General features: G+C 42.0%; 1 protein-coding gene across 1 annotated transcript in view; it reads right to left on the bottom strand.

Moving 5' to 3' along the window:
* Positions 1–2,388: 2,388 nt before the first annotated feature.
* The window catches only part of LOC126249530 (uncharacterized), a 46,367-nt gene continuing 21,134 nt past the window's right edge, over positions 2,389–27,621 (bottom strand). The window contains exons 2-3 of the mRNA XM_049951192.1: positions 11,006–11,195; positions 2,389–2,717 (exon numbers count right to left, since the gene is read on the bottom strand). Coding sequence (XP_049807149.1) covers positions 2,594–2,717; positions 11,006–11,195 — 314 coding nt within the window. The 3' untranslated portion in view covers positions 2,389–2,593. The remainder of the gene's footprint in view (positions 2,718–11,005; positions 11,196–27,621) is intronic.

Here is a 27,621-nt window from a genome sequence, read left to right as displayed (position 1 = left end):
TGCCATCCACAACTCTTCCGTTTATTATACGTTTTGCCCTTTTGGTTACCTTCTTTCGTTTTCTCTTTCCGTGTGGTTCTCCATTATTTTTACTCCGTTTTACTTTCCCTGACCGCTTTTGGGAATTCTTTTAACTTGATACTTGTTTTGCATAAGGCGAAAGGGACTCATTACCCTGTACTTTGGTCCCTTTACACCCCAAACCAACCAACCAGCCAACCTCTCCTTAATTGTTGCAATGTCGATATATATAGACATCAAATACATTTTACGCTTGCTCCACATGAAACAGCACATGTGTAGTAAGGAAGTAATAATACACCACACACATGGTGATTGAACGAAAGAAAAAAAAATTCACTTTTTCCTAGTGAGAAACACACTGTTGTTATTAGTCATAGCTGCACTCGTAACCTACAAAGAAAGGCAACTCTCTTGAGATATTTCATGGTTCCTCAATTGAAGGACCATGGCCGTTGTATTCTGGCTTTCCAAACTGACGTACCCGGAACAAATACGAGACAGCGCTTTATTTTGTGAGACACCCATGAAATATCGTGAGGCTTCACTGCGATCAAATCGCGCTCCATGTACTGATTTTAGTATAGCCTTCATCCACTCACGACAAACCAGTGACACAGCTCAAAATAAAATGAGTGAACTTTCCTGTTGTTTGGCATTGCAAGTCGGCCAGACTGAACGTAAACTGTTACCTGTGAAAAGAGAGAGTGACTTGCGTTTATATCTAAGCCAGTTGGCCCATTCCGCAGTAGCCAGAGCCTATTATTTATTTCTGACTCAGAGTGCCACGAAATATGATATCCAAAGCATGTTTGCATCTCCAAGGTTCTCAAATGGTTCAAATGGCTCTAAGAGTGCCTATAGCCGGACTACAGCGAGACTTACGATTGTAATAGAAAGAGTAACGATATTGTCTGCAAGATAACTATTGCAAATGAACTTGTACCACAGAACATGGAGTCTATTCCAGTTAACGAAAAACTTACAAAAAATGATTCGATAATGGTTCAAATGGCTCTGAGCACTATGGCACTTAACGTCTGTGGTCATCAGTCCCCTAGAACTTAGAACTACTTAAACCTAACTAACTTAAAGACATCACACACATCCATGCCCGAGGCAGGATTCGAACCTGCGACCGTAGCGGTCACGCGGTTCCAGACTGAAGCGCCTAGAACCGCACGGCCACACCGGCCGGCAAAAAAATTGGTTCAAATGGCTCTAAGCTCTATGGGACTTAACATCTGAGGTCATCAGTTCCCTAGACTTAGAACTACTTAAACCTAACTAACCTAAGAACATCACACACATCCATGCCTGAGGCAGGATTCGAACCTGCGACCGTAGCAGCTGCGTGGTTCCGGACTGAAGCGCCTAGAACCGCTCGGTCACAACCGCCGGCGAAAAACTTACAGATCATGTTAATAAAGAACCGTATTAATCCACGTGGGCATTTGTGTTGTAGAAAGAGGATACCGGCCACCCACAACAACATCCTCTCCCTGGCTTCCTTACAGTTCAAGTCTTTACATTTAATACACAATAGAAATATTACTGTTTTGTTCCTTGCCTACGTGTTTGATGGAAAGATGTTAATTGTTTTGGCATAAATTTTGTAAAGTGCAGTCATTCTAGCTGTGATCCAGAAACGGTATTTTTTCGTAAATAAAATAAGTTACAATTTTAAAAATTGAAGTCCTGTATCTAACGCGCTACAAATGTTGCATTCAAGAGCAATTTTTATAGATTTTTTTCCGTTTCTGAAAACTAAAAAAACACTAGAATAAACCAATCATCAAATAAATTAGGTTCATAACATGTGCCCAACAAAAGCATGATTACAACGCGCGCGGATGAAATAAGCAGAGAAATGATGAAGGTAATATGTACCTTTTATGACGCAATAATCACGACTTTTGTATAATGAGTGGCTACGGTCAGGGTCATCGAGATGCAGTGTTTCACGCAAGACCAACGTCACAGCTAGCTTAGTCATTGGAGTAAGGAAAGTTGCTCCATGCGGAAAAAAAAGCGTAAGACCATAAGGAACATGTTTCTTGGGAACTCAAAGAGTAAGATGCCACAGGTGGGAAGGTTTTCGGAGCCCACGCCGCATTTTTACGCATGCACAAAGCGTGGTGATTCTGCTTGCAGTGAGAGCTGCTCCTTTCTCTCACTCACTCTCTCTCTCTCTCTCTCACTCATTCACTCACTCTCCTTCGTTTGTTTCTGCCATTTAGACACAATTTCTAACAGCACCTAAGGTGTGATATACTGCCAACGTCCATTATTGTCCCATTTTATCTCTATGTTTAGATGTCTTTGAGGCTACAGTGAGATAGTTCTATTGAAATGATAATGAAATCATTAAAAAAACAATACACTTGTTTTATTTTTCGAACGTGGTAATCACTACAGTAAATCAGTTACAAAAAGTAAATAGTACTTACTCTATAGATGTACAGTTACATGTGCATCTTAACATATTTGTAACAACAAGTTTATGCTGCTGCAACAATACTGAAACGTGGAGTGTCATCGGGCTACGGTAACGATGAGGGGGAAGGCGGCGTCAGCGCTGGCAAGGTCGGCGACGTGTCAGTTCTCGACACAGCTTGGGCGACGCCACGATGTCCCCCAGGAAGACGCTAAGCAAGTAGCTCTGCTTGCTGTCCGCGGGGAGCTCCTTGTATGCGCTGCAACAACAAACATTGGTAATTACAGTTATATTAATACCGTCAGCTGCGCACGGGCGTTCATATAGATCAACGGGGACAGGTGAAAATGTGTGCCCCGACCGGGACTCGAACCCGGGATCTCCTGCTTACATGGCAGACGATCTATCCATCTGAGCCACCGAGGGCACAGACGATAGTGTGACTGCACGGCGCACGCCTCCCGCGAGACTCACGTTCTCAACTTGTATGTCCACACACTACATTCGTAGTGTCCCACCCCAACACACTTATTACTTGTGGAATACATTCTTCCAAGTCCCGTAAGAGTTCAGGGAATATGTGTGCATCCGCACAGAAGAAGAAGGTCATGGCCGGTACAAACATTGGTCGTCCACACAACTTGCCATTCAAAAACGGCAACGCTGTGAAGGCGACATGCGACAAAGGCAGAGTTTGGTACGAAGTATCGATACGCAGATGATAAGAATTCCAGAGCAACCACACAAAGAAGCAAAGAAGCTCGGACTAACACTATCTACATTGTATATACAGCCTGTTAAGGAAAAAGTATTCCATATTTTTGGAGTTGGTAACATGAAGCACACAACACAAAAATGAGCAATAAATAAAAATGGGCTCTAAACTCCACATTTTCACAGCTGTAAGCACATGTTCATCTTCGCTACTATCAAACACGTCTCTTCTACTCCCAGCTCGTTGCTGTTACGAGCGGCCTATAGGATACACTGAGTAAACAAATGAGAACCCATTATTCCTTTACTTTGGAACAGCAGAGCTTCTAATGTAATCTGCTTCCAATCGCGTACGACGTGAGCTTCTGAACCATTGCTAAAGGAGGTGTCCGATATGGCGTCCATTCGTACTACGTGAGTTCATGATAAGTGTAAAGATAAAACTACAACGTAAAATCACGTATCGAACTTATCAAAATACGGTTTGGTTCCATTGGAACTAACGTACACGCTGCCCTTAACTAGAACTGTGAATAGCGTTAATAATAACGACAGTTACAGATGTTTACTGCGTTCAATATCCATAGCAGAAAAAATGTGTCCTCCCTTGTTTACTACAGTTTGCAGGTCGTTAGCAACAGCAAAGAGCTTGAAGTAGAAGAGATGTGATAGTGAACATTAACAAGTACTTATGGCTCCCGAAGTGTGCATTTTAAAGTTTGGTCCACACTACCATGTCTCAAAATAGGGAATACTTTTTTAACACCTTGTATAAGCAAAGATTACGTTGCTGGTTTCTTATTCAGAAATCAAAATTGAATGTCGACTGTTTGTAACAAGATGGTGTTATGATACGTGTTAGAAGGAGAAACATCAGTAGTAAGTGTCGGGATTCGAAAGTGGCCGTCTCAACGCCTTTCAAGACTGCAGTATGTTGCTCAGCAAATAGCTGCTTGCGTTGATCGGGATCCCATGACTTTGATGCGAATATGTAATCGATGGGCTCAGGAGGGCCATACTCAAGCTATGACACTGAAGTTTCACAGACAAGGCGATAGACTGAGGTGCTCTGGTGAATGCTCATCAGTCGATATGCAGAGAGCGAAACCAGACCGTGTGCAAAACAATGTTATTTCGAATGACAAGATTTTAACTGTACATTACCACTGTATTCGAAACAATATCCCGGAATTAAACGCCGCACTGTGAAGGTGTCGCGCTCAAATTGTATTCCCCAGCGACAGATGCATTAAACCCTAAGTAGAAAGCTGCAGAATATTAAGTGACGTACGATCGTATATTGAAAAGATAGATTAGACGTCATGGGAGGGAGTTGTTCGTAGCAATGGATATAAATACTTGTCAATCCAGGTCGAAATTGACTCCGTATGTGAAATTACCTGAACATAAGTGATCGGCCTTGGTGACCTCAAGTTAATTATGTGATTTTTTGACCGGATTCCCGATTCCCGTGTAACAATTGTACAGCCATTAGAAGGAAACCTAGCTCAGTAAATTGTAAGAACCCAGATCACGCAATACTAAATTGAGACGAATTTAAAATATGGAGAATAAACAGGGACAGCTATAGATTCATTGCAGGTGGAGTGGAAAAACAGGCATGTGAATCAGTGCTCAAGATATTCTCCGAAAACTATCTAGATCAGCTAGTTTGACAACCGACACGCAATTGAGTTCTTTTAGACCTTGTAGCTACAAACATGCCTAACTTTGCCGATAATGTCAGTATAGAGTCATCGTTATACAGATATACACAATGTGATCAAAAGTATCCGGACACCCACAAAAACATACGTTTTTGATATTTGGTGCATTGTGCTGCCGCCAGCTGCAAGGTACTTCATATCAGCGACCTCAGTAGTCACTAGACATCGTGAGAGAGCAGAATGGCGCCCCCCGAGGAGTTCACGGACTTCGAACGTGGTTAGGTGATTGGGTGTCACTTGTTTCATACGTCTGTACGCGAGGTTTCCACACTCCTAAACGTCCCTAGGTCCACTGTTTCCGATGTGATACTGAAGTGGAAACCTGAAGGGACACGTACAGCACAAAAGCGTACAGGCCGACCTCGCCTTTTGACTGACAGAGACCGCCAAAAGTTGAAGAGGGTCGTAATGTGTAATAGGCAAACATCTATCCAGACCATCACAAAGGAATTCCAAATCGCATCAGGATCCACTGCAAGTACTATGACAGTTAGTCGGGAGGTGAGAAAGCTTGGATTTCATGGTCGAGAGGCTGCTCATAAGCCATACATCACGCCTGTAAATTCCAAACGACGCCTCGCTTGGTGTAAGGAGTGTAAACGCTGGGCGATTGAACACTGGAAAAACTTTGTGTGGAATGACGTATCACAGCACAAAATGTAGCGATCCGATGACAGGGTGTTGGTATGGCGAATGCCCGGAGTACGTTATCTGTCAGCGTGTGTGGTGCCATCAGTAAAATTCGGAGACGATGGTGTTATGATGTGGTCGTGTTTTTCATGAAGGGGGCTTGCACTCCTTGTTGTTTTGCGTGGCACAACCACAGACAGGCCTACATTGATGTTTTAAGCACCTTCTTGCTTCCCACTGTTGAAGAGCAGTTCGGGGATGGCGATTGCATCTTTCAACACGATCGAGCACCTGTTCGTAATGCACGTCCTGTGGCGGAGTGGTTACACGACAATAACATCTCTGTAATGGACTGGCCTGGGCAGGGTTCTGACCTGAATCCTATAGAACATCTCTGGGATGTTTTGGAACGCCGACTTCGTGCCAGGCCTCACCAACCGACATCGATACCACTCCTCAGTGCAGCACTCCGTGCAGACTGGGCTGCCATTCCGCAAGAAACCTTCGATCACTTGATTGAACGTATGCCTGCGAGAGTGGAAGCTGTCATCAAGGCTAAGGGTGGCCAACACCATACTGAATTCCAGCATTACCGATGGAGGGCGCCACGAACTTGCAAGTCATTTTCAGCCAGGCGTTCGGATACTTTTGATCGCATAGTGTAGATGGCATCATAACAAATATGATTTCTAAAGTTAATAAATCCACCGACAGGTCTAGGAGAGCCTTTTGTGCTGGAAAGAACAGATTAGCAGTTGTAAGCATCCTTTCATTATGATTGATATGTATTACGGCCAGAGTTCAAACTGATTGTAAATCGCGGTCTGGAAAAGTAGACGTACTGAGTAAGTATATTTAGGATGGATAAGGGTTACTGAACTCTCAGTTCAAACAAGAACGTAGAAAAAATCGACTAGAAAATGTTTGCAGAAATTCGTCCGTCTATATACGATTAGTGCGCGAAGCAAAAACAACTTGCTCTTTCACCCGTCAGCGAATGATGTTGCCAATAATCCTAGAAAATTCTTGTTCTGCATGAAATCGCTATACGGATCGATGGCTGCTATTCAGCCTCTCGTATACCAGTCTTGTGTGGAAATGAGAGATAGCAAAAGGAAAGCTGAAGTTATAAAGGATCGTGAAGACATACCGTCGTTAAACCGTTGCATAAACTCCCGTGTAGAGGACACATAAACTGACATATGGGTCGTTAAAAATCGACTGAAAGAGTTGGAAACAAGTAAACTGCCAGGGTCGGATGACATTCCAGTTCGCTCTCACAAGATGCAATCTTCGGCATTGGTCCTTTACTTAGCTTTTATTGATCTCAAAATCCCGAAGTCTCAAGCGACTGTAAAAAGGCGCAGGTGATTGCCTTATATAAGAAAAGGAAACGAACTGACTGGCAGAATTACAGACCAATATCCTTACTGTCGTCTACTGCAGAATTCTTGAGCATATTCACAGCTGATAACAAATTTCCTTGAGACAGAAAAGCTTCTGCCCAAAAACTAGCTCTGATTTAGAGAGCATCGCCGGTGCCAAACTCAGCTTGCCCTTTTTCCGGCAGATTCCCATATTCCTAGATTTCCGAAAACCGTTTGACCGATGGCCCACTCCAGACTGTTAACGAAGGTCCGAGCATACGGAGAAGGCTCTCAGATGTAGGAGTGGTTCGAAGACTTCTCAAGTACTAGGACACAGTACGTTGTCCTAGGTGGCACCTGTGCATCGGAGACGAGGGTATCCTCGGGAGCGCTACTCCAGTTCTCTCTATACGTCAATGTCGTGACAGACACAATGAGCAACAATCTGACTGTTTACTAATAACGATGTTGTGTGCGTGGAAGTCTCGTCGTTGGGCGAATGCAGGAGGATACTGGATGACTCGGACAGAATTTGTATTTGGTGTGAAGAATGGCAGCTTGCTTTAAATATAGAAAAATGCAAACAAGTACGAGAAAGATCATGTAATGTTCGAATACAGTATTAGTACTATGCTGCTTGACACACTCACGTTGATTAAATATATAGGCTAAACGTTGCAAAGCGAAATGAAATGGAACGAGCATGTAAGGTCGGTTGCACGGAAGGGGAAGGGTCTAATTCAGTTTATTGGAAGAACGTAAGGAAAAGTGTAAGTCATCTCTGAAAGAAACCGTATTTAGAATGCTTGAGCGAACCATTCCTGAGTACTGGTCGACTGTTTGATTTCCCCACTAGGTCGAATTAAAGCAATACATCAAAGCAATTCAGAGGCGTGTTGCTAGATTTGTTACCGATAGGTTTGGCCAACACAAGAGTACTACAGAGTACCCTGGAGGTAACAAACGTTTTTTTCGAGAAGAATTATTGAGAAAGTTTGCGACTGATAGCAGAACGGTTTTACTGCCGCCAACGTACTTCTAGTGTAAACGAGCGAGGTGGGTAAATGATTAGCACATTGGATTCACATTGGAGAGGACGAGGTTTCAAAGTGACGTTCGGTCATTCAGATTAATTTTCCCGTAATTTCCTTAAAACGCTTTAGGAAAAAGCCGTGATGGTTCCATTGAAAAAAGGGAACTGTCGATTTCCTTCCCCATTCTTCGCTAATTCCACATTGTGCTCGTCTCTGATAATCTCGTTGTTGACGGTGTGTTAAACTCTAATATTCCTTCTTTCCATCTCGTGTAAGGAATGCAAAGACCAGATAAGAGACATTAGGGCTCGTACAGTCATTATCCCTCGCTCCATTTGAGAGTGAACAAGGAAAGAGAATGTCTACCACTGATTCAAGGTACCTTAAGCCATGCACCCTGTGGTGACATGCAGAGCATATATGAAGATGCAGGATGTCACGCGACTAGCGTCCGAGAGGATAGACATTAGGTTCGCTCTAAAATTTAGGGTCGCGCTGCTACAGTGACGAGCGAAAACCACTGCCCTCTGCGAGATGGATGCTCCGTGGGAGCACTGCGGGCTCGTGACTTGGGAAGAAAGTATACAAGCGGAACGTAGACGAATAGAGAATCATCTACTGACGATGCGGTTGTTAATTACCAGGCAAAAGTGTCTGTGACAAACGGCAGTTTGTTATGACCCGACATCTAGGAACGAGCATCTTGGAAACGGCGAAACTGGTCGGCAAGTATTATTTCATTCGACGCCGGTGATGAAATGATGATGAGGTCAACACAACACCCACTCCACGAGCGGAGAAAATCTCCAGCCTGGCCGGGAATCGAACCCGGGCCCGCTTGCATGAGATGCAAACACGTTACCACCCACCTAGGCAGGCACACACGTGACAACAGCGCTTCTACTGTATAAAGTCAAAACCGTGCGGTACGTGACTTTAATATTGATGACGTAATGCACCGATACGAATGGTACCCCTTAGCAACACAACACGCCGACAAATGATACTCGAAAACACGCCTTTTTGAGGGTACATTCATTTAATGTTCACCCTATCTCCAGATGTCTACGCTATTTACGTTTAGTGAACATTTTTTCATTACTTATGATGTTTCGGAATAGCTGTCTCAGAAACCTACGTCGCAAAATTCTGCAACGGTTCACTCTCTCTCCCACGAATTACTTCCGCGGACCTCAGTGAAAGCAGTCGCAGTCCGGATCCGGCGGACGTGCCTCCGATTGCCCTCCAGTGCTACAGCCTTTCGAAAGAGTAACAGAAATATTCGGAGAACTTAAATGGAAATCATTAGTGGAAAGACAATTTACTCTTCGTGAAACCATATGGGTTAAATTAAGAGAACCTGTTAGATAATGTAGGTTAATCCTTACAAAGAAGAAAACAGCAACCAGCACTATTAATACTGCTATTTATTTAGGAAAATAGTACCGTTACCGGTTTCGAACTGGAAAGTTCATCATCAGACGGCTGTTCACAAGATTTTCAACATACAATTTACATTATCGTCCGTTTTCTATTTACAAATCTGCAATCTTTGTGATAACTTCACATGTGGCAAATTCTTTTTGGTGTGTGTGTGTGTGTGTGTGTGGTGCTTTGCACAATATGGTGATGTACAAATTACATAAGTGCTGGATATACTTAGGAATATTCGAAAAATACAATGCTGCAACTTCGCAACAAAATCGCGCGGAATTTTCGACGGGAACAACACACCACAGTGGAATAATAAAAATCGAAAACGGGCGATAATGTAAAGTGTATCTTGAAAATCATGTGAACAGCCGTCTGATGATGAACTTACCGGTTCGAAACTGGCAACGGCGCTATTTACCTAAATAAATAGCAGTATTAATAGTAGCTGATTGCTGTTTTCTTCTTTGTAAGAATTAACCTACATTAATTGTACACAGCCACGGTCTCACCATGTCAGTTTTAGACAAAATAGCACCTGTTAGATAGTTACGTGGTTCATAGATAATCTGAATAATTCTTTTATTGAAAAGAACGAGTCAGTTTACAGGATATGCAAAAATTATTACCTTGACATTGTTATATTATTTTAGTCCTATTCGTGCAACCACGCTTGAAAACAAATATATACGACTATTCGACCATTATGCTCCCATATGCATACACAACCTATAGGTCGTGTATAGATCATGAGAGGAAACTGAAGATACTGACATATGCTAAATAAATAATAAATAAGTTTCCGTAACACCCTTCTTATGCTTGAGATAAACGTATAGCCTAAGTCTAAAGATTTACGAGTATAATATGTCTAATTTTGTAGGGATGTGAAGACAACAAACCAATTTGTCGAAGTTCATTAAGCGAAATAATAACTGTGCAACTGATGACTGAATTTTATTCTGAAATACATATCATAGTTGCTGAAAAATAACAGCTATTAATAAAATAAAAGTTTCTTCCAAAGTATCAATGATCTTTGAAAGTGCATGTATGCAAGTGCTTGTACTGATAGAACGAAGTAAAGAGAGATATTTTTGAAGGGTAGTGTTACCCGGGTTTCCTGGCACAATAAGTATTCATTTAAAAGACCGTTTGTTCTCAAAGCTGCTGCCCGTGATTATATGTCACAAAGCAGCTGAGCTCCGAAATGTTAAATAATCCTTATGCCGGCGAAAGAGAAAAAAATGTACATGTTATATTTAGTAACATAGTAATGATTGTGGATAGTACATAACTCGTAAGATATGGTCGTACTTCAGCTTTCAGTAAATATTGCCGCCGAAAATTTGGTAATTGCTCATTATTTTGTAAAATTACTGAGAATTCTGCAACAAAATTCTCAACTGACGCTCTACTTTCAGCATAGTTGTGGTGGTAAGAGTTTCAAATTAGTGGGAAAAGATTTTTGTGAAAGATAACAAGGTTATTGCTCTCATTTCAGTTATACGCAAGGGCGATCATATCTTATTGACTGTTCTCAGTCTTCAATCTCTTAAGTTCCAGATACATCATTTGTTTTAATAACCGTTTACTCTCTAATTGCTAAAAAAAAAGAAGAGAGCAAATAGCGTTCGTTCTCACTTGAAGACGGTGTCCCAGTCGAGGACGTGGTTGTTGGTGGCGAGCACTTTCTCAGCGTACTCGTCGCAGACGTTTTCGTAGATGCACACGCTCTCCCCGAACTCGGCCACCATGCGCTTCTCCACGCTCTCCAAGTCGAGGTGCGGCTGCGGCCCGTCCACAGAGCGCGCGCTACGGCGCACGTACGTTCCTGAAAGCAAGCGCAACACGTCACCCGCTAGCCAACAGCTGCTTCGTTGAGAACACTTTACGCTTTATGTCATTCGAGAGAACCAAGCGAAGCAAAAAAAAAAAAAAAAAAGCAAAAAATAGCTTGGAACAGTGTTGAAGGACGTTAAAGGCTAGGAAAAAAAGGGAAATTGGAGTTTCACTAATGGAAGCAAGACTTTTATAACAAGATCATCAGACAAAATATTAGTCGCCCTCTCAAAATAACACACTCGCCGCTCTGGAGCAATGTACGTGTTATATTACTAGTACACGGTGGTCATGTGACCTTCACCGCTGACGTAAGTAACGGCAGTGAAGTCATGTGTGTGTGTGTGTGTGTGTGTGTGTGTGTGTGTGTGTGTGTGTGTGTGGTGTGAGTGTGTGTGCCAGTCGGTTGTGTGAAATCAGCACCGTTAGACGATTCGACGTAGAGGCGTAACAAAAATGGCTCTGAGCACTATGCGACTTAACTTCTGAGGTCATCAGTCGCCTAGAACTTAGAACTAATTAAACCTAACTAACCTAAGGACATCACACACATCCATGCCCGAGGCAAGATTCGAACCTGCGACCGTAGCGGTCGCTCGGTTCCAGACTGCAGCGCCTAGAACCGGACGGCCACTCCGGCCGGCAGAGGCGTAACAAAACGCCATAAAATAGCAGTTGTGATTTTACGTGCCCATGACCACACTGCAAATGAAGCTACCCAATTTGTTGGCGTATCTCCGCGGATTATCCAACGTGATCACACGGAATGCGGGGTATCACTCGTAGCCATCTGACAGGGCGTGAGAACAATGGTCGTAAGAAGATCCTACTAATATTTACTACATTCGTTTCTTTTAATGTGTGTAAGGCCGTTGATAATCTCACGGTTGAGCGCCACTAAGAACAAAACGCACACAAACACACACACACACACACACACACACACACACACACACACACACACACACACAAAGATCCGACAAAGACTGGACACGAATTTTACACATTTTCAGAGACGATCAGTTTCAAACCCGACATGAATCTCTGTTGTCGGTGAACGCAGGTCGACTCAAGAAGCTTCCGAGTGAACATTGACATTTTGGAGTCGAATAACTCTCAAGAAGACCATTGCTCACTGCCACACATGAAGTTGTTTCTCTTAAAGGGGCCATCAAAAATGGCCCTGAGCACTATGGGACTCAACATCTGAGGTCATCAGTCCCCTGGAACTTAGAACTACTTGAACCTAACTAACCTAAGGACATCACACACATCCATGCCCGAGGCAGGATTCGAATCTGCGACCGTAGCGGTCGCGCGGTTCAAGACTGAAGCACCTAGAACCGCTCGGCCACAGCGGCCGGCAAGGGCCAGACAGCAGAGAAAATGGACAGTAGGTGACTGGAGGCGTGTGATGCGTTCGTGAGTTTGCCTCTTTTCAAATGATGTAGGGAGCAGAGTACACCATCTGTCCAATGAGACGTTTAATCCACAGGGGGTGGAGGGTGTAGGTTAGGCTGCACGAGGTTCTGCGATGGTTTGGGAGTGTTCCTCGTATCATGACTTGGGCCACATCATTTGAGTTACTGCTAACGTCAACCATGACGTTTAATATCGTCTGTGACAAACTGTTGCCCTTGCCTCTAGATCTTCCGGAAGAGTATGTTGTGGATACGTTCGTCTTCAAAGGACTGAACGCATACGCTCCTGTATGATTTTATGTTATGGTGCAAATGGCTCTGAGCACTATGGGACTTAAATTCTGAGGTCATCAGTCCCCTAGAACTTAGAACTAGACACTCTTTATGATGGCCCCGGATTGTTTTGAGCGAGTTAACCAATCATTAGCAAGCAGCTCTGTAAAGGAGAAGACACTTTCAGCAACATCTCTAAAACAGTATTCATCACAAGACCGGTTCAGCCCCGTCTCTGAGCATCATTAATTTCAAAACTTCCATTAACTCCTAGCGGGGATACAGTGTGCCAGTCACATAAAATGCAACATAACACTCAGATACCCTATCACAACTCCGTTTGCCCCTCGAACTTACTCTCATAGAAAAGTATCTGAGACTATCTGGAACAGTGTCTTAAACGTAGCTCCGAACACTCTCTCAATTTGGTAAGACCAAACGATCTAATCACCAATGAATGGCTTAAGTTGGATATAGCATACATGATAAAAATTTTGGACCCTCTTTTTTACCCAATTGAGACCATTATAATGTTAGAGATGTTGCTGCTTCAATACTGGCGTGATTTCTATTGGCAGTGACTAATTTTTTTTGTTCAGTATTCTTAGAGTGTTTACAATCGAAGCAACGAAAATGTAGAAAGTAACTTGAACTGTGCTGAAAGACGTTATGGGGCTGAATGAAATCTTATTCGAAAGGATAATAAAACTGAAGTGAGACTTACCTGCTTTCACTACAGACTGAGTGACTTGGTAGATCTACTTGAATTCCTTTGCCCTTTGATCCATATGTAAAATTTATAGATGTCTGTTGTCTATTGAACGGCGAAACTATTGAGCATTCTTTTACCATTATTTGCTGCTTCAATACTGGCGTGATTTCTATTGGCAGTGACTAATTTTTTTTGTTCAGTATTCTTAGAGTGTTTACAATCGAAGCAACGAAAATGTAGAAAGTAACTTGAACTGTGCTGAAAGACGTTATGGGGCTGAATGAAATCTTATTCGAAAGGATAATAAAACTGAAGTGAGACTTACCTGCTTTCACTACAGACTGAGTGACTTGGTAGATCTACTTGAATTCCTTTGCCCTTTGATCCATATGTAAAATTTATAGATGTCTGTTGTCTATTGAACGGCGAAACTATTGAGCATTCTTTTACCATTATTTGCGACGGATAAACATCTCCATTTCACGTTATTGTATACAGCGCACATTGAGAATTTTATTCATTTCTGTAGCCGTGGTCTCTAACGACCATAAAGGGTGTAAAAAATATACAGAAGTTTAGAGCGTTTAGAGGCGATAGAGGGGAAACAGCATTTTATGTGACTGGCCCACTGTATCCCCGCTAGGAGTTAATGGACGTTTTGACATTAGTGATGCTCAGAGACGTGGCTGAAGCGGTCTTGTGAGGAATACTGTTTTAGAGATGTTGCTGAAAATGTCTTTTCCTTTACAGAGCTGCTCGCTAATGATTGGTTAACTCGCTCAAAACAATCAGGGGGCCATCATAAATCGCGGTAACTACAGCGTAATTATCGTCTTTTAATGAAAGTGTCCTTTATGGGCCGGCCGGTGTGGCCGAGCAGCTCTAGGCGCTACAGTCTGGAACCGTGCGACCGTTACGGACGCAGGTTCGAATCCTGCCTCGGGCATGGATGTGTGTGATGTCCTTAGGTTAGTTAGGTTTAATTATTTCTAAGTTCTAGGGGACTGATGACCTCCGAAGTTAAGTCCCATAGTGCTCAGAGCCATTTGCACCATTTGTCATTTATGTTCCTCTCATTAAGTATTTTTTTTCAGTTACTTTCTGTACTATACTCTACCGGTTGTTCCTATGTATGATCCAAGTTTCATCGAGCTGTATTACTTGGCAGTAACACATCATGCGAAAGTTACCTTCCTCCTTAAGTTTTGCACACGATTGTCTTTTGGATGCTACTTTATTGAGTACAATTATCGAGTGTCTTGAGACAACTCACATGGGACTCATAATGGCGCTGAAAAACACAAAATATGTTTTCTTGACGGTTCAGAGGCGTAGCAGATGTTCATCATGCGGTAGTGCGAGGCCGACGAAGTACAACCATTCCTGAACAGGATCCAAAACGGGCTTTCATTGCATGGTGAAAATGAAAACGAAAACATAATAGCATTTTGAACTTACAGATGTCTCAATAATTGCAGTTTTCCAAATATACCGTGTATAGGATCATCATAACAGTCGGTCAGTGTGCAAGAGATCTAGTCACGGTAGTGCAAGGATGGCTTCATTTACTGTGGAAGCATAACATTTGATGGATGAACTAGGTTTAGTGGTATCTAATCTTATGGGAAAAGCTCGTGTTTGGGGAAATTTAGCCGTAGACTATTATGACAGTATGGAAAGTTATAACAGGCTTTCTTTGAGGAATAATAAAAAAAAAGATGGAAGTTTAACCCAAAGAAAGACTCTATTAAAAGGTTTGTGCAGAAGTGTGTAACTACTTTGTCCTACATGACTACCAAGTTAGAAACAGAACAAATTATAATGGGGTTAGAAAAGAAGTTGCCTTTGTCCTGGCAAAATAAAATAATTTCTGCACCCAGAGAGGACATTAAGAAATTCATTGGTTGCTTGAAAAGGGTAGAGAATCTTCTTAAAGAAGAAGAAAATAATAAGAGATATTATAGGGCTCCTACCAGGCAAAATGAAGTGTAAGTAAACAGAGTAGGTGTGCAGAGGTGTAACAACCACAAAGGGAGGTCCAGAGGACGGGGGGTTTTACTGAAAATAGAAATTACGACAGGAACAGAAATCGCAGTTATCAAAATCAAGAATCAGCTGAGAGAGCATAACAGTATTCCAGGCAGCCGCATGAATGGAATACTACGGCTAATGTCAGAGTAGGCAATGAGGAAAACTAATAACGGTCTGTAAGGGTGCTCGCGTTTGCATACTTCCCAAACATAGGTCAAATCTGCTTCCAAAGCCCTTTGTGAGTCAGTTACCAACAGAACAACACAGTAGTGATACTGGTACCATAAACAAACCGGAGGAATGGGAGAAAGTGAGGATATTTACTTTTCAGGGAAACGTGGTAGAATTTTCTGAAAGATTAGATGAAAATCGCGAATCTAGGAAGCATGTTACCAAGGAACAGGAGTTACCTGATGAGATAGTGGAGCTCGGTCTTAGTCTAACTGAGCACTGCAGTACTAAAGTGGATCCTAAAGGGAACATGGAAGAAAGCACTGTATATGTGAAAAGTGTAGCAGAGGAGGAAGACATACCGGCAGATGAAGTTTTAGATATAATAGAGGAGACTGTCTGATAGTGATGGAGCAGTTTCAGATATCGAAGAAGCTAGGCACCTACAGAATTAGATGAAGCCAAACTAAACTGAACTCTAAACTCCGTCCGAACAGGCTTTGCAAGGCCCAAAGGTAATGAACGGCCGCCGTGTCATCCTCTCAGCCCAGGGGCGTCTCTGGATGCGGATACGGAGGGCCGGCCGCGGTGGCCGTGCGGTTCTGGCGCTGCAGTCCGGAACCGCGGGGCTGCTACGGTCGCAGGTTCGAATCCTGCCTCGGGCATGGATGTGTGTGATGTCCTTAGGTTAGTTAGGTTTAAGTAGTTCTAAGTTCTAGGGGACTTATGACCTAAGATGTTGAGTCCCATAGTGCTCAGAGCCATTTGAACCATTTTTTGCGGATACGGAGGGGCATGTGGTCAGCACACAGCGCCCCCGACAGTTATCAGTTTTCGTGACCGGAGCCGCTACTCTTCAATCAAGTAGCTCCTCAGTTTGCCTCACAAGGGCTGAGTGCACCCCGCCAGCCGACAACGCTCGGCAGACCGGATGGTCACCCATCAAAGTGTTAGCCCTGCCCAACAGAGTTTAACTTCGGTGATCTGACGGGAACCGGCGTTACCATTGCGGCAAGGCCGTTGTCAGATGGGCGTGGGGATTGTTTTGAAAATCCTGATAACATAGAAAAAGTGTTGCAGAATCTGAGATGATTAAAGAAGGTGCAATTCTGTACCAGTTCTTTGGCTCTTCAGTGTAAATAGTGGATAAGGAATGGATAATGTGTGAAAGTTTCGTAGAATAGGTTAATGCAAAACGTAACTGTGATGAAATGTGCTTCAACCTGTTTATGTAAAAGTTTCAGAACAGAGCCAGTACTGTTATGATTGCCAGTGTACAGTGCCAAGAGATTTCGTAGAGAGATGAAGGTGAACATGTTGTGTATTTTATGACAACTTTTCATTCATTGTGTATTTTTACATACACTATGTGATCAAAAGTATCTGCACACCCACAGAAATATTCGTTTTTCATATCAGGTGCGTTGCGCTGCCACCTGCTGCCAGGGACTCCATATCAGTGACCTCAGTAGACATTAGACATAGTAAGAGAGCAGAATGGAGTGCTCCGCGGAACTCAAGGACTTCTAACGTGGTCAGGTGATTGGGTGTCACTTGTGTCATACGTCTGTACGCGATATTTCCACTCATAAGCATCACTAGGTCCACCAGATGGGGGAGGTGAGAAAACATAGATTTTTGATCGAGAGGCTGCTCATAAGCCACACATCACGCCGGAAATGCCAAACGACGCCTCGCTTGGTGTAAGGAAGTAAACAATGGACGATTCAACAGTGGAAAAACTTTGAGTGGAGTGACGAATCACGGTACACAATGTGGCGATCCAATGGCAGGCTGTGGGTATGGCAGACTGTGGGTATGGCGAATACCCGGTGAACGTCATTTGCCAGCGTATGTAGTACCAACAGTAAAACTCGGAGGCGGAAAAGATGTTATGGTGTGTTTGTGTTTTTCATGGAAGGGGCGTGCACCCCCTTGTTCTTTTGCGTGGTACTATCACAGCAAAGGCCTTTATTGATGTTTTAAGCACCTTCTTGCTTCCCACTGTTGAAGAACAGTTCGGGGATGGCGATAGCATCTTTCAACACGGTCGAGCCCCTGTTCATAATGCGCCGCCTATGGCGGAGTGGTTGCACAACAATAACATCCCTGTAATGGACTGGCCTGTACAGAGTCCTGACCTGAATCCTACAGAACATCTTTGGGATGTTTTGGAACGCCGACTTCGTGCCAGGCCTCACCAACCGACATCAATACCTCTCCTCAGTGCAGCACTCCGTGAAGAATAGGCTTCCATTCCCCAAGAAACCTTGCAGCATCTGATTGAACGTAGGCCTGCGAGAGTAGAAGCTATCATCAAGGCTAAGGGTGGGCCAACACCATGTTGAATTCCAGCATTACCGATGGAGGTCGCCACGAACTTGAAAGTCATTTTCAGCCAGGTGTCCGGATCCTTTTGATTACATAGTGTATTATTTAAAGCTTATGAAACAGTAGGTGCTAGCCTTAATACTGTAGGTCAAGATTTTCTGAAGCGGAGAAATGTGTTTGCTAGTATATGAGAGCAATGTTGGTGACATTTAAGATCGGAAGCAAAAAACTCGTATAGTAAAGATTGATTTTTTCAACAGTAACTTTCTTGAGTGAATTTGAATGCCTTTTAATTACCGCATTTATGTAATTTGAGTTGGGTAAAAATAGGGATAGTTAGATTACCATTTACTTTTGGTTAGTAAAGGTTAGTTCACCTTTTACTGAAAAATATTTTTTCTGAGGAAATATTGATACTGAAGAATACTTTAATGGAGTAATGTTACCACTCGAAATGTAAAGTCAATGAAATCCAGGAAACTGCCTTTGTAAATGTACCGATTATGACAAGAAACAAATTGTGTACGTATTTGGAAGAAACATGTATAACAAATGGCTCTGAGCACTATGGGACTCAACTGCTGAGGTCATTAGTCCCCTAGAACTTAGAACTAGGTAAAGCTAACTAACCTAAGGACATCACAAACATCCATGCCCGAGGCAGGATTCGAACCTGCGACCGTAGCGGTCTCGCGGTTCCAGACTGCAGCGCCTAGAACCGCACGGCCACTTCGGCCGGCTAAACATGTATAACATTCTTCTTTGCGGGAAGCAAAGGGATACGAGAGTCATTTGATATTTATAAAGCACTCAAGTGTGGAATTGGTGTAAGAGTAAATCCGAAAAGAAGTTCCCAAGCTGTTTCATCGAAAAGTAGGTGCTGATAATATAATTTTTATCAGCGCTCACCACAGTGAAAAATGTTTGTGAAAGATAGGAAGCGGTCTCTCTCTCATACTATTAGCTGTTTTTAAGGAACCAGCCATAGCGCTCTTTCCGAGAAATTTGTGATAAAGTATACTTAGTTAAAAAAGAGACGCCCCTCACAATGACTCTACATAGAGCAGATTATGTAATGTTCTAAAAGTTTTCTTATGAACGCTCGCCATAGCGAATTTCAGGAATAGCTTACATTTGTAACAAAGGAGACAAACCAATGCGCCTTTTATATAAAGATGGTTTCATTGAAGTAATTTAGTAGGTATAATTCGCTAAGAAAATTTCTTTTAACAATGGAAACGGGAAAGTAAAGTCTTAAGGTCAAGTGAGTTTGAAAAAGAAATTTTCAGTTGTAATAATTTTTGTCAAATCGACATTAATTTTTTTGAAAAGATTGATAAACTTGAATTTTGTAGAAAACTTATTTTTTCGTAACAATTTTTGCAAGTAATTTCGAGGTAGTGGTATCAAGTCCAAGCCATAAAAATCCGGCGTATTACTGTAACAGAGTTATGTGTTTCGTAAATTTTCATTTTTCAAGAAGGTTTCTGGCATTTAAAATTTTGTAAAGAATTCGTGGGTAATTAGTTTTCGTTTGTTTAGTTATAATTAAGTCGTGTTAATAATTGTGGCGGTATATGAACGTCAAATGTACTTATAGTAATTTTCGGTTCAGAGCGAATGTGTAACGTAGAAAATTGTTACGAGTTGTCATCTTGCACTGAAAGCGTAGCTTGCCGAGGAGCGGGCAGGAGAGAAGAATCTGGTTCTCACGCTGGGACAACAGGAGCTGGTTACTGGGCAGAGCGAGCTTCAGGTGGTTCAAATGGCTCTGAGCACTATGGAACTTAACATCTGAGGTCATCAGTCCCCTTGACTTAGAACTACTTAAACCTAACTAACCTAAGGACATCACACACATCCATGCCCGAGGCAGGATTCGAACCTGCGACCGTAGCAGTCGCGCGGTTCCACACTGAAGCGAGTAGAACCGCTCGGCCACTACGGCCGGCCAGAGCGAGCTGTCTACGCGCCTAACGCAACGGTCAGTAAGTTGCACTACTCACTATGAATATGAAGGAGCAGTATTAAGTATTAATCGACCTTTTTCATGCTTAGTATAACAAATTATGTGGATAACAGAAACATACTATTGTAATTTGAAATCGATAACTTCAGTACTTTCGTAGATACAAATTTTTACCTAAAGCACGTAATAACCGTGCTATCGTTGTGAACCGGAGTTAGGGACTGTAACATACTCATCTATAGCATGAGTTTAAACTATAACCAAGAGGATAGATTGAAATAATCTAATTTTCTGGAATTTTCTGTAATTTCATTACCACAGATTTCTGACGTAATTAAAAGTACTTTGGAAAATTATTATGTCATCGTGTTTTGGTAGTGTGAGTATTTTGAAGAGACTGAGAGAGTGAGTGCAGGACATAGTGAGAATGTGATATTTTATTAAAACTTTGTAAAAGTATGTGTCACAAGGTTGTTGCGCAATAGGGGGATTTGTAAGGTATGTCTGAGTGAGCTTGATTTCGTAAAAGGCAGCCAGAAGGAGTCTGTGTATTAAATTTATTTCGTGGGAAGGAATCGTATTTTGTCTTCATTAAATATTGTTTAGTTTCGGAATTACGAGATTTCTACTCTAAACTACTTGTGGTAATCTGATTGGCTGACATTAAACCAACCGCGAGTATAGAAGCGCTCGAGATGATCTGATTGGCTGCTTAACATACCAGACAATAGGAATTCAGGAGGCGTCTTCTGGTAGACACATACGTTAAACCGTGCTGACCAAATTTGCACCGAAATGAAGAAATTTGCCCGTTTGATCGGTACCTGTGTAGTAGAATAAAACCGACTACAGTATTGAGTATTGTGTGAAAGTTTGAGCTTTGTAAGTGGCTTATTTTAAGAGATATTCACGTGTGAACATTTCATTTCATACATAAACTCCGCGTGGCGTGTTTTGTGGAGATTACGAGGCATTATGGGGAGCACTTCTTTACAAGAAGCCTACTTAACTACTGAATGTGCAAACTCGCAAGTAGTCGTTGGTCAGTGACTGTTTAGGACGTTCACCGGCTGGTGTTGCCGAGCGGTTCTAGGCGCTCCATTGTGGAACCGCGCGACCGCTACGGTCGCAGGTTCGAATCCTGCCTCGGTCATGGATGTGTGTGATGTTCTTAGGTTAGTTAGGTTTAAGTAATTCTAAGTTCTAGGGGACTGATGACCTCAGATGTTAAGTCCCATACTGCTCAGAGCAAATTGAACCATTTTGTTTAGGACGTTCAAAATATCGGGTCGGAGTAAATATCTTCTTCCAATCATAAAATACCAACAGCCGCTATTTTAGTTTTATTTGTTCGGCGACCAGTTTCGGCATTGCATTATTCTATCTTCAGGCCTGCATGTATCGTGTAACCCTCGTGTTAGAAACCAATGCAGCACTGTCAACTGGTATCGTGAAGATTTTTCTCGCACGGGCATTTGCGTTCCTTGGTCAGTTGTCGTCAGTTGTCACACCAACCACTCAAACTAGGTCATCTTTGGCCTTCTAGTTTGAATGGTTGGTTTGACAGTTGACAACTGTCCAAGGAGCGCACATCTCACGATGTCTAATGTCTACTGAGGTCGCTGACATGGAGTACCTGGCAGCAGGTGGCATCACAACGCACCTAATACGAAAAACGTATGTTTTTGTGGGTGTCCGGATACTTTTGGTCAGATATTGTATGTCTGGCAGGTAATATTTCTCTGACGAGCAGACATGACCTGCAGTTGTGAAGCTGCCAGCTCAATGTTTCTTTTTGACCTGTGAAAGACGTTACACTTGTCTAAAAACAAGTTTGAATCATATACATAGTTTCATTTCAAGTAACATCGCCGACTGATATCTCCGAGAGGACGATGAAACGTTTTCGATCAAGCCGACAGACCACTGAAAACAATGCTACTTTTTTTGTTATACTGACACATGTTGGGCAATAACGTGAATGAAGTGTCACCTTGATTTACACAGAAGCTATGTTTATGCGGTTCTTAAAGTTTTTGTTTTGTCAGTGTTTAGTTTATATGGAAGAACTAGATATCGTCTCTGACAGTTTGTGGTCAACAGAGAGTCATCCAAAATTGATAATGGTTGATAAATAGTTCGGTCGTTCACTTTTAACAGTCTAAAAAAGGAATGGCCGCTTCCAAACTTTGCGTACTTCTCTTAAAGGCAATTCATTCGAAGGACGTAGCAGAACTGCAACCACTGGAGAAAACGTACATTGTGTGCAAAATACCGTATAGCACTGAAAGGTCGGTGACTGAAGATGTATGAAATAGCTGACGCCAGATCATATCACAAAAAGGAACATGGAACATATAAGAAGAAGATTTAACTATGGCATAGCTCTGTGCAATAGTAGTTCTATATTTATTGAAATCTCACAAAAACCCAATGAGTATTCGAATTATTGAACACTTTTGGACCTTTTAAAAAGAATCCAGTTTACCCTGTGGGCAAATTCGCCACTGTGGATGAGATTCGGTGCACCACTTCAAACGTAGCAGACCTACAAATTGTTCTAAAATTGCGGGAAAAAATGCACTCATCCAACATGCTCACACCATTAAGAACCATTTTAGAACTTGTCCTCCAGCATTTTATTTTATTATTTCAATGATTTTTTACGGGGTTAGGTTCGTATAACTTCTATTTCCTCTACTAATTTCGAGTGGCTCAATGACGACGTCCAAGTCTTCCAAACCACCTAGGCAACTTGCGAGTCTCGGATTTACCCTATTCATCCAACCGGGGAAGAGGTATCTGTACTTCAACGCGTAAGCGAAACCACATGTCGCTCTTGGTGACTGTAAACCACTGAAATACTGAAGTTAGATTAAAGGCAGATTGAAAATTTTCATGCTCCGACCGACATTCGATTACACGAAATCGGTTTCTAGGCATGTGCTTTACTACTAGACCACCAGGACCGATGTTCTCTGTACTGAATTTTATTTAATGTTACTACTTTCATCGGTCTATGAAGCAACCACAGTGTTCATTCATCTTCGAGTAAACCATTCGACCCTCGCTTTCATGTGTTTCGCTGGATATCCTAATTTCCAATTCCTTCTTCATTTACTACGGAAATAGATTTTTGGTTGATTGGATTAGACCTGAAAATCCGTAGCGCATGGACTTTTCATGCAGGTGATCCAGGAGGTTTTTGCTGGCGAGCTTTGAGGATGCCGACTTCTGCTGAAGATATCCTGGCATGGATACAAAACTTGTTCCCTTTCCCAGCAGACGAAACGAAGACTTTTGATATGTCATGGGGACACTAACAGCAAGGGTAAGAAATTTTTAGCCAGAATCAAAAAAGTCTCTAGTGTCTTGTTGTAGACAGACAGTTTCACAGTTTAACGAGTCAGAGTGAAGGAAGTGTCGACATATAATAAATATAGTTTTTATGGAATATTTCGTCGGTTCTTGGACAAACATAGACATATTAAAAACTTTGTTACAATGTACTAATGTTCCTGAATAATATTTGTTAATTCGTTACGAACTGGCTTCAGCTTATTAGGCCATCGTCAGATAATTTAATGCTAAACAGATAGTCCACACAACTTCATCGAGAATTCGTAGCTGTACAAAGAATTCTGTACAGAGGTATGTGACATTTTATGACTGTAGCGATACAAAACACAAACATGATGTAATACCTAAATATTCAAATGTTAAAACTAAGACAGTGTACAAAATATAAATATTCTACAAGTAATTAATGGCACAGGCTGCTATGTCATATGGACAAACTGATAATTAAATTAATTTTTTAAACATTTGAATTCACATCACAGTAAAATCAAATTTACTAAGGAATTGGGAGGAGTCTATTAACTTTTTGGACCTCACCATTGACTTCATTAGCCAATAGCGTTTATTTAAGTTGCACAGGAACGCAACCTCAACAGACACAATAATACCCGCCAGTTTCCAGCATCCCGTAACACATAAACATGCAGCTTTCCACTCCAGGGGTGCACCTATTACCTGTATCCCAAACTAACCCAGATTTTGAAAATGAATTGAAAATAATTATAGAAACAGCGTTAGAGGATAACAGATCTCCTTTATGCTCCTCAGACCGTACAAAATCACACTGATAACAAATGTACACTCCGGCTGTATGTGGGAAAGACGTCACAGGTTGTTGCCAGTAAACTAAAGTCCAGGAAATATGCTCCAGCTTTTTACACTAGGAATACTGTTCCCCATCTTCTGTTCAGCACTAAAGATATCATTACACCTTAAGGACAGACTGTAATTTATAGAATTTACTGCAATCTGTGTGGCAAATTATATATAGGTCAATCAGGTAGCGCTATAACTACTAAACTGTCTCAGGATGAAAGAAGAAATAGACTGAAAAATAAAGATGATAAAAGTCTTCTCGGGTTAACAGCCGAGTAAAAGCGTCGTTCTCCGTCACGTTTCAGCAAGTTTCTTATTTGCCATCTTCGCCTGAGGATGGCAAGTAAGAAAGTTGCTGAAACGTGGCCGGAAAACGACGCATTGACTCGGCTGTCAACCCGAGAAGATTTTACCATCGAGATTCGCCTAGAAAGCCTGCATTCTCAAGAAAAAGAAAGATTCCAGGTTTCTTGAACATGCTCTGAATGAATGTCATTCACATGGCGTAAGATGTGTCGTTCTATAGTTCGACTGGTGATACTTTCTAAGAGAAGTATTGCTATAAATACTTTCGAAGAGAGAGTTGGGCGGGACCATCAAATGAATATAATCTTATTCGTGTTAGTGGATGAAACAAGAACAAGTAAAGTCTTAGGGTTTAACGCTCCGTCAACCGACGAGGTCGTTAGAGATAGATCTGCGGACAATATTGCACAGGATAACGACACTGCGCTATTCTTCTATGGTAAATTATTAGTTACTATTGGACTCAAATATTTGCTCCTCAATTCTTATCCTGTGTCATATCCGTACTTGAAAACAGAAGACGTATTTGACACATGTACCAAGTTCTCATGTGCCTATGCTAATGATGAATTAAGTTAATCAACTACATCTCCATCTATTTAGAGACTGTACGTTTATTCTCCATGGAGTCAAGATGAATACGTCGTAGACGTTTGCTGAGGACAGAGTCACAAACAGATATAAACCTGGATTGATTGTAATTAACGCCTGTCGATTCTGTTTGGGTATGCATTATCCATGTAGGATGTAAGTGCATGGAATACAGAGATTAAAATCATGGAACTGAATCGTTTACTAACAAATGTCTGAAAAATAATCCAGCTTGGTGTTCCATTTTTCTGATATATAGTTGGGTACTATCTGACAGGTTTTGAGTTCGCTATTACGACCAAACAAGCTACCCACATGTAGGCAAATATATGGCTGGTTCTTACAGCATTACTATCATCTGCAGTTATTGCAGTTCAGTACCATAGAGTCCAAAAAATTTAGTATGTTTTACCGATAAGGTACTAACTTTCCCATAAATTAAAGTTACATGTAAGTGAATAAGTTCTTGTCAATATATCATCTTCACTTAGATAACAAAGCAGCTGCAGTTGACAATACCTCCTTGGTAGCTACAGGGTCAGTGCGGCAGAGTCTTAACTGAAGATGCCTGGTTTCGATTCTCGGTCGGGTCGGAGATTTTCTCCGCACAGGGGCCAGGTCTGTGTCGTCCTTATCTTCGCACCGTTATTACTAACAATAAATTCGCGTTATCGACGGCCCGTGACTAGTCATAAGCATATGTAACACCGTACCAAAGTACAACTTCAAAAGTACTGTATATTCTGAGTTGTCAAAACAAATGCTGCCGTATCATCTTTCCACTGTTGAGATGGTTGTATGGGCACGAACTGAAAGCCAATAAATTAAAAAAACACTGTAATTTAATTCTAAACTTCTACTACCTCTGATTCCATGAAAGTTAAGAAACGAGCTATGGTAAATGTAGAGACTCTAGTGAAGGACGAATTATCGATTGCCTCTCGTTCTCGCAGTGAGTGGAGACACGGATAATTTCGTAAGCGACTGTCAGGTAGAACCGGAGCAAGGCCACTCGCTCATGGCCGCCCTGTGTTGCACATGAGAAAGACTGTCGTGATCGCCACCGCCTCTCAGCTGCATGCCGAGCAACAGTAGCAGTTTAAGTGCGTAAGATCGGAAATTCCGTGAAATCACTGATTTCGGGATCATGCATAATCCATCTTCAGCTGGATCCTGATTACGGAAAAATTCGTTAGTTCGGGGATAAATAGTCTCCACGCGCCAAAAGAAACTGTGAGGGCTGTATACCTCGTAACTACCAGGTTACCACGTAATCAGGGTAAATCTGAAATGTGAATCATAAACTGGTAGCTTTGATGTCCTGAATGTTAAATAAAACCGTTTTTAACATTTTGTGGGTCGCATTACTCCTGCTTTAAATAAAATGTATTATCATTTGTTAATGAAATCGAAATTGCTCGCGGCGACATCCTTGTATGAAAGATACTCGGTTTATTTGTCTTGACAAATCTGGGTAAAGGATAAGCTCACTCGTGGCTTTTCTCCTGACGAAGGCGATGGAGGATTTCGTCGAAAGCCGGAAATTTTACCCAGATTTGACGCGACAAGTAAACCGAGAAGTTTTTGCACCATCTTTTTGAATGTTTACTTCTTATCGCAAAGGCACTGAACTTCCTGGCTCACGTTAAGCTTCTTCGGAAAATATTTTTTTAATACTGTACAGCTGCCTCAGGCTCTCACCGTGCTCTGGTTTTTGGTTTACGATGACCGCCTATGGCCGCTGTTCCAAAGGAAGTGATCCTGCTTCTAACGGGTATTCAACATCTTTTAGACTTACTTATAGAAAATAATAAATCGAACACTTCCGTGAGTAATGGGATTCGGCTAATTTGTTATGTGCCTGAAAAATAGCTACTGCTATAATTCATACGCTGTTTGATAATAGTAAATGCCACTGGCTGCATGGCACACTTGGACGAAAGGTACAAATACAGTTCCTCGCCGGATAATATAATTTCGTGTGGGATTATTTAATCTACAGGGACGAATGATGATTTAGGATACCTTACAGCTAGCTGCTATGCTCGGAGATACATGTACAAGTGGCAATATGCACTGTGTACTTTTCAGTTGCATATTGGTGAACTTAATGAAAAGGCAATACGAGGTGTGGCTAGAAAAAAACCGGACTAGTACTGGTGAAACAATAAAACGAATGCAATAATGCTGAAAGTCGCGTGGCCTGTCACGTGACTCTCGCTGCGCCTACTGCTCGAGTTTCATCTGCCTCCTGCACTCAGTCTGCCCGTGGCGTCTGTTTTAAGTAGTTGACGTTTTGTCTGTGCGTCGGAAAATGTTGAGTGTACAGAAAGAACAGCGTGTTAACACCAAATTTTGTTTCAAACTAGGAAAATCTGCAAGTGAAACGTTTGTAATGTTACAACAAGTGTACGGCGATGATTGTTTATCGCGAACA

This window comes from Schistocerca nitens, chromosome 3 (genome assembly GCF_023898315.1).
Source record: "Schistocerca nitens isolate TAMUIC-IGC-003100 chromosome 3, iqSchNite1.1, whole genome shotgun sequence".
Lineage (NCBI taxonomy): Eukaryota > Metazoa > Arthropoda > Insecta > Orthoptera > Acrididae > Schistocerca > Schistocerca nitens.
This window is presented reverse-complemented; position numbering and strand designations above follow the sequence as displayed.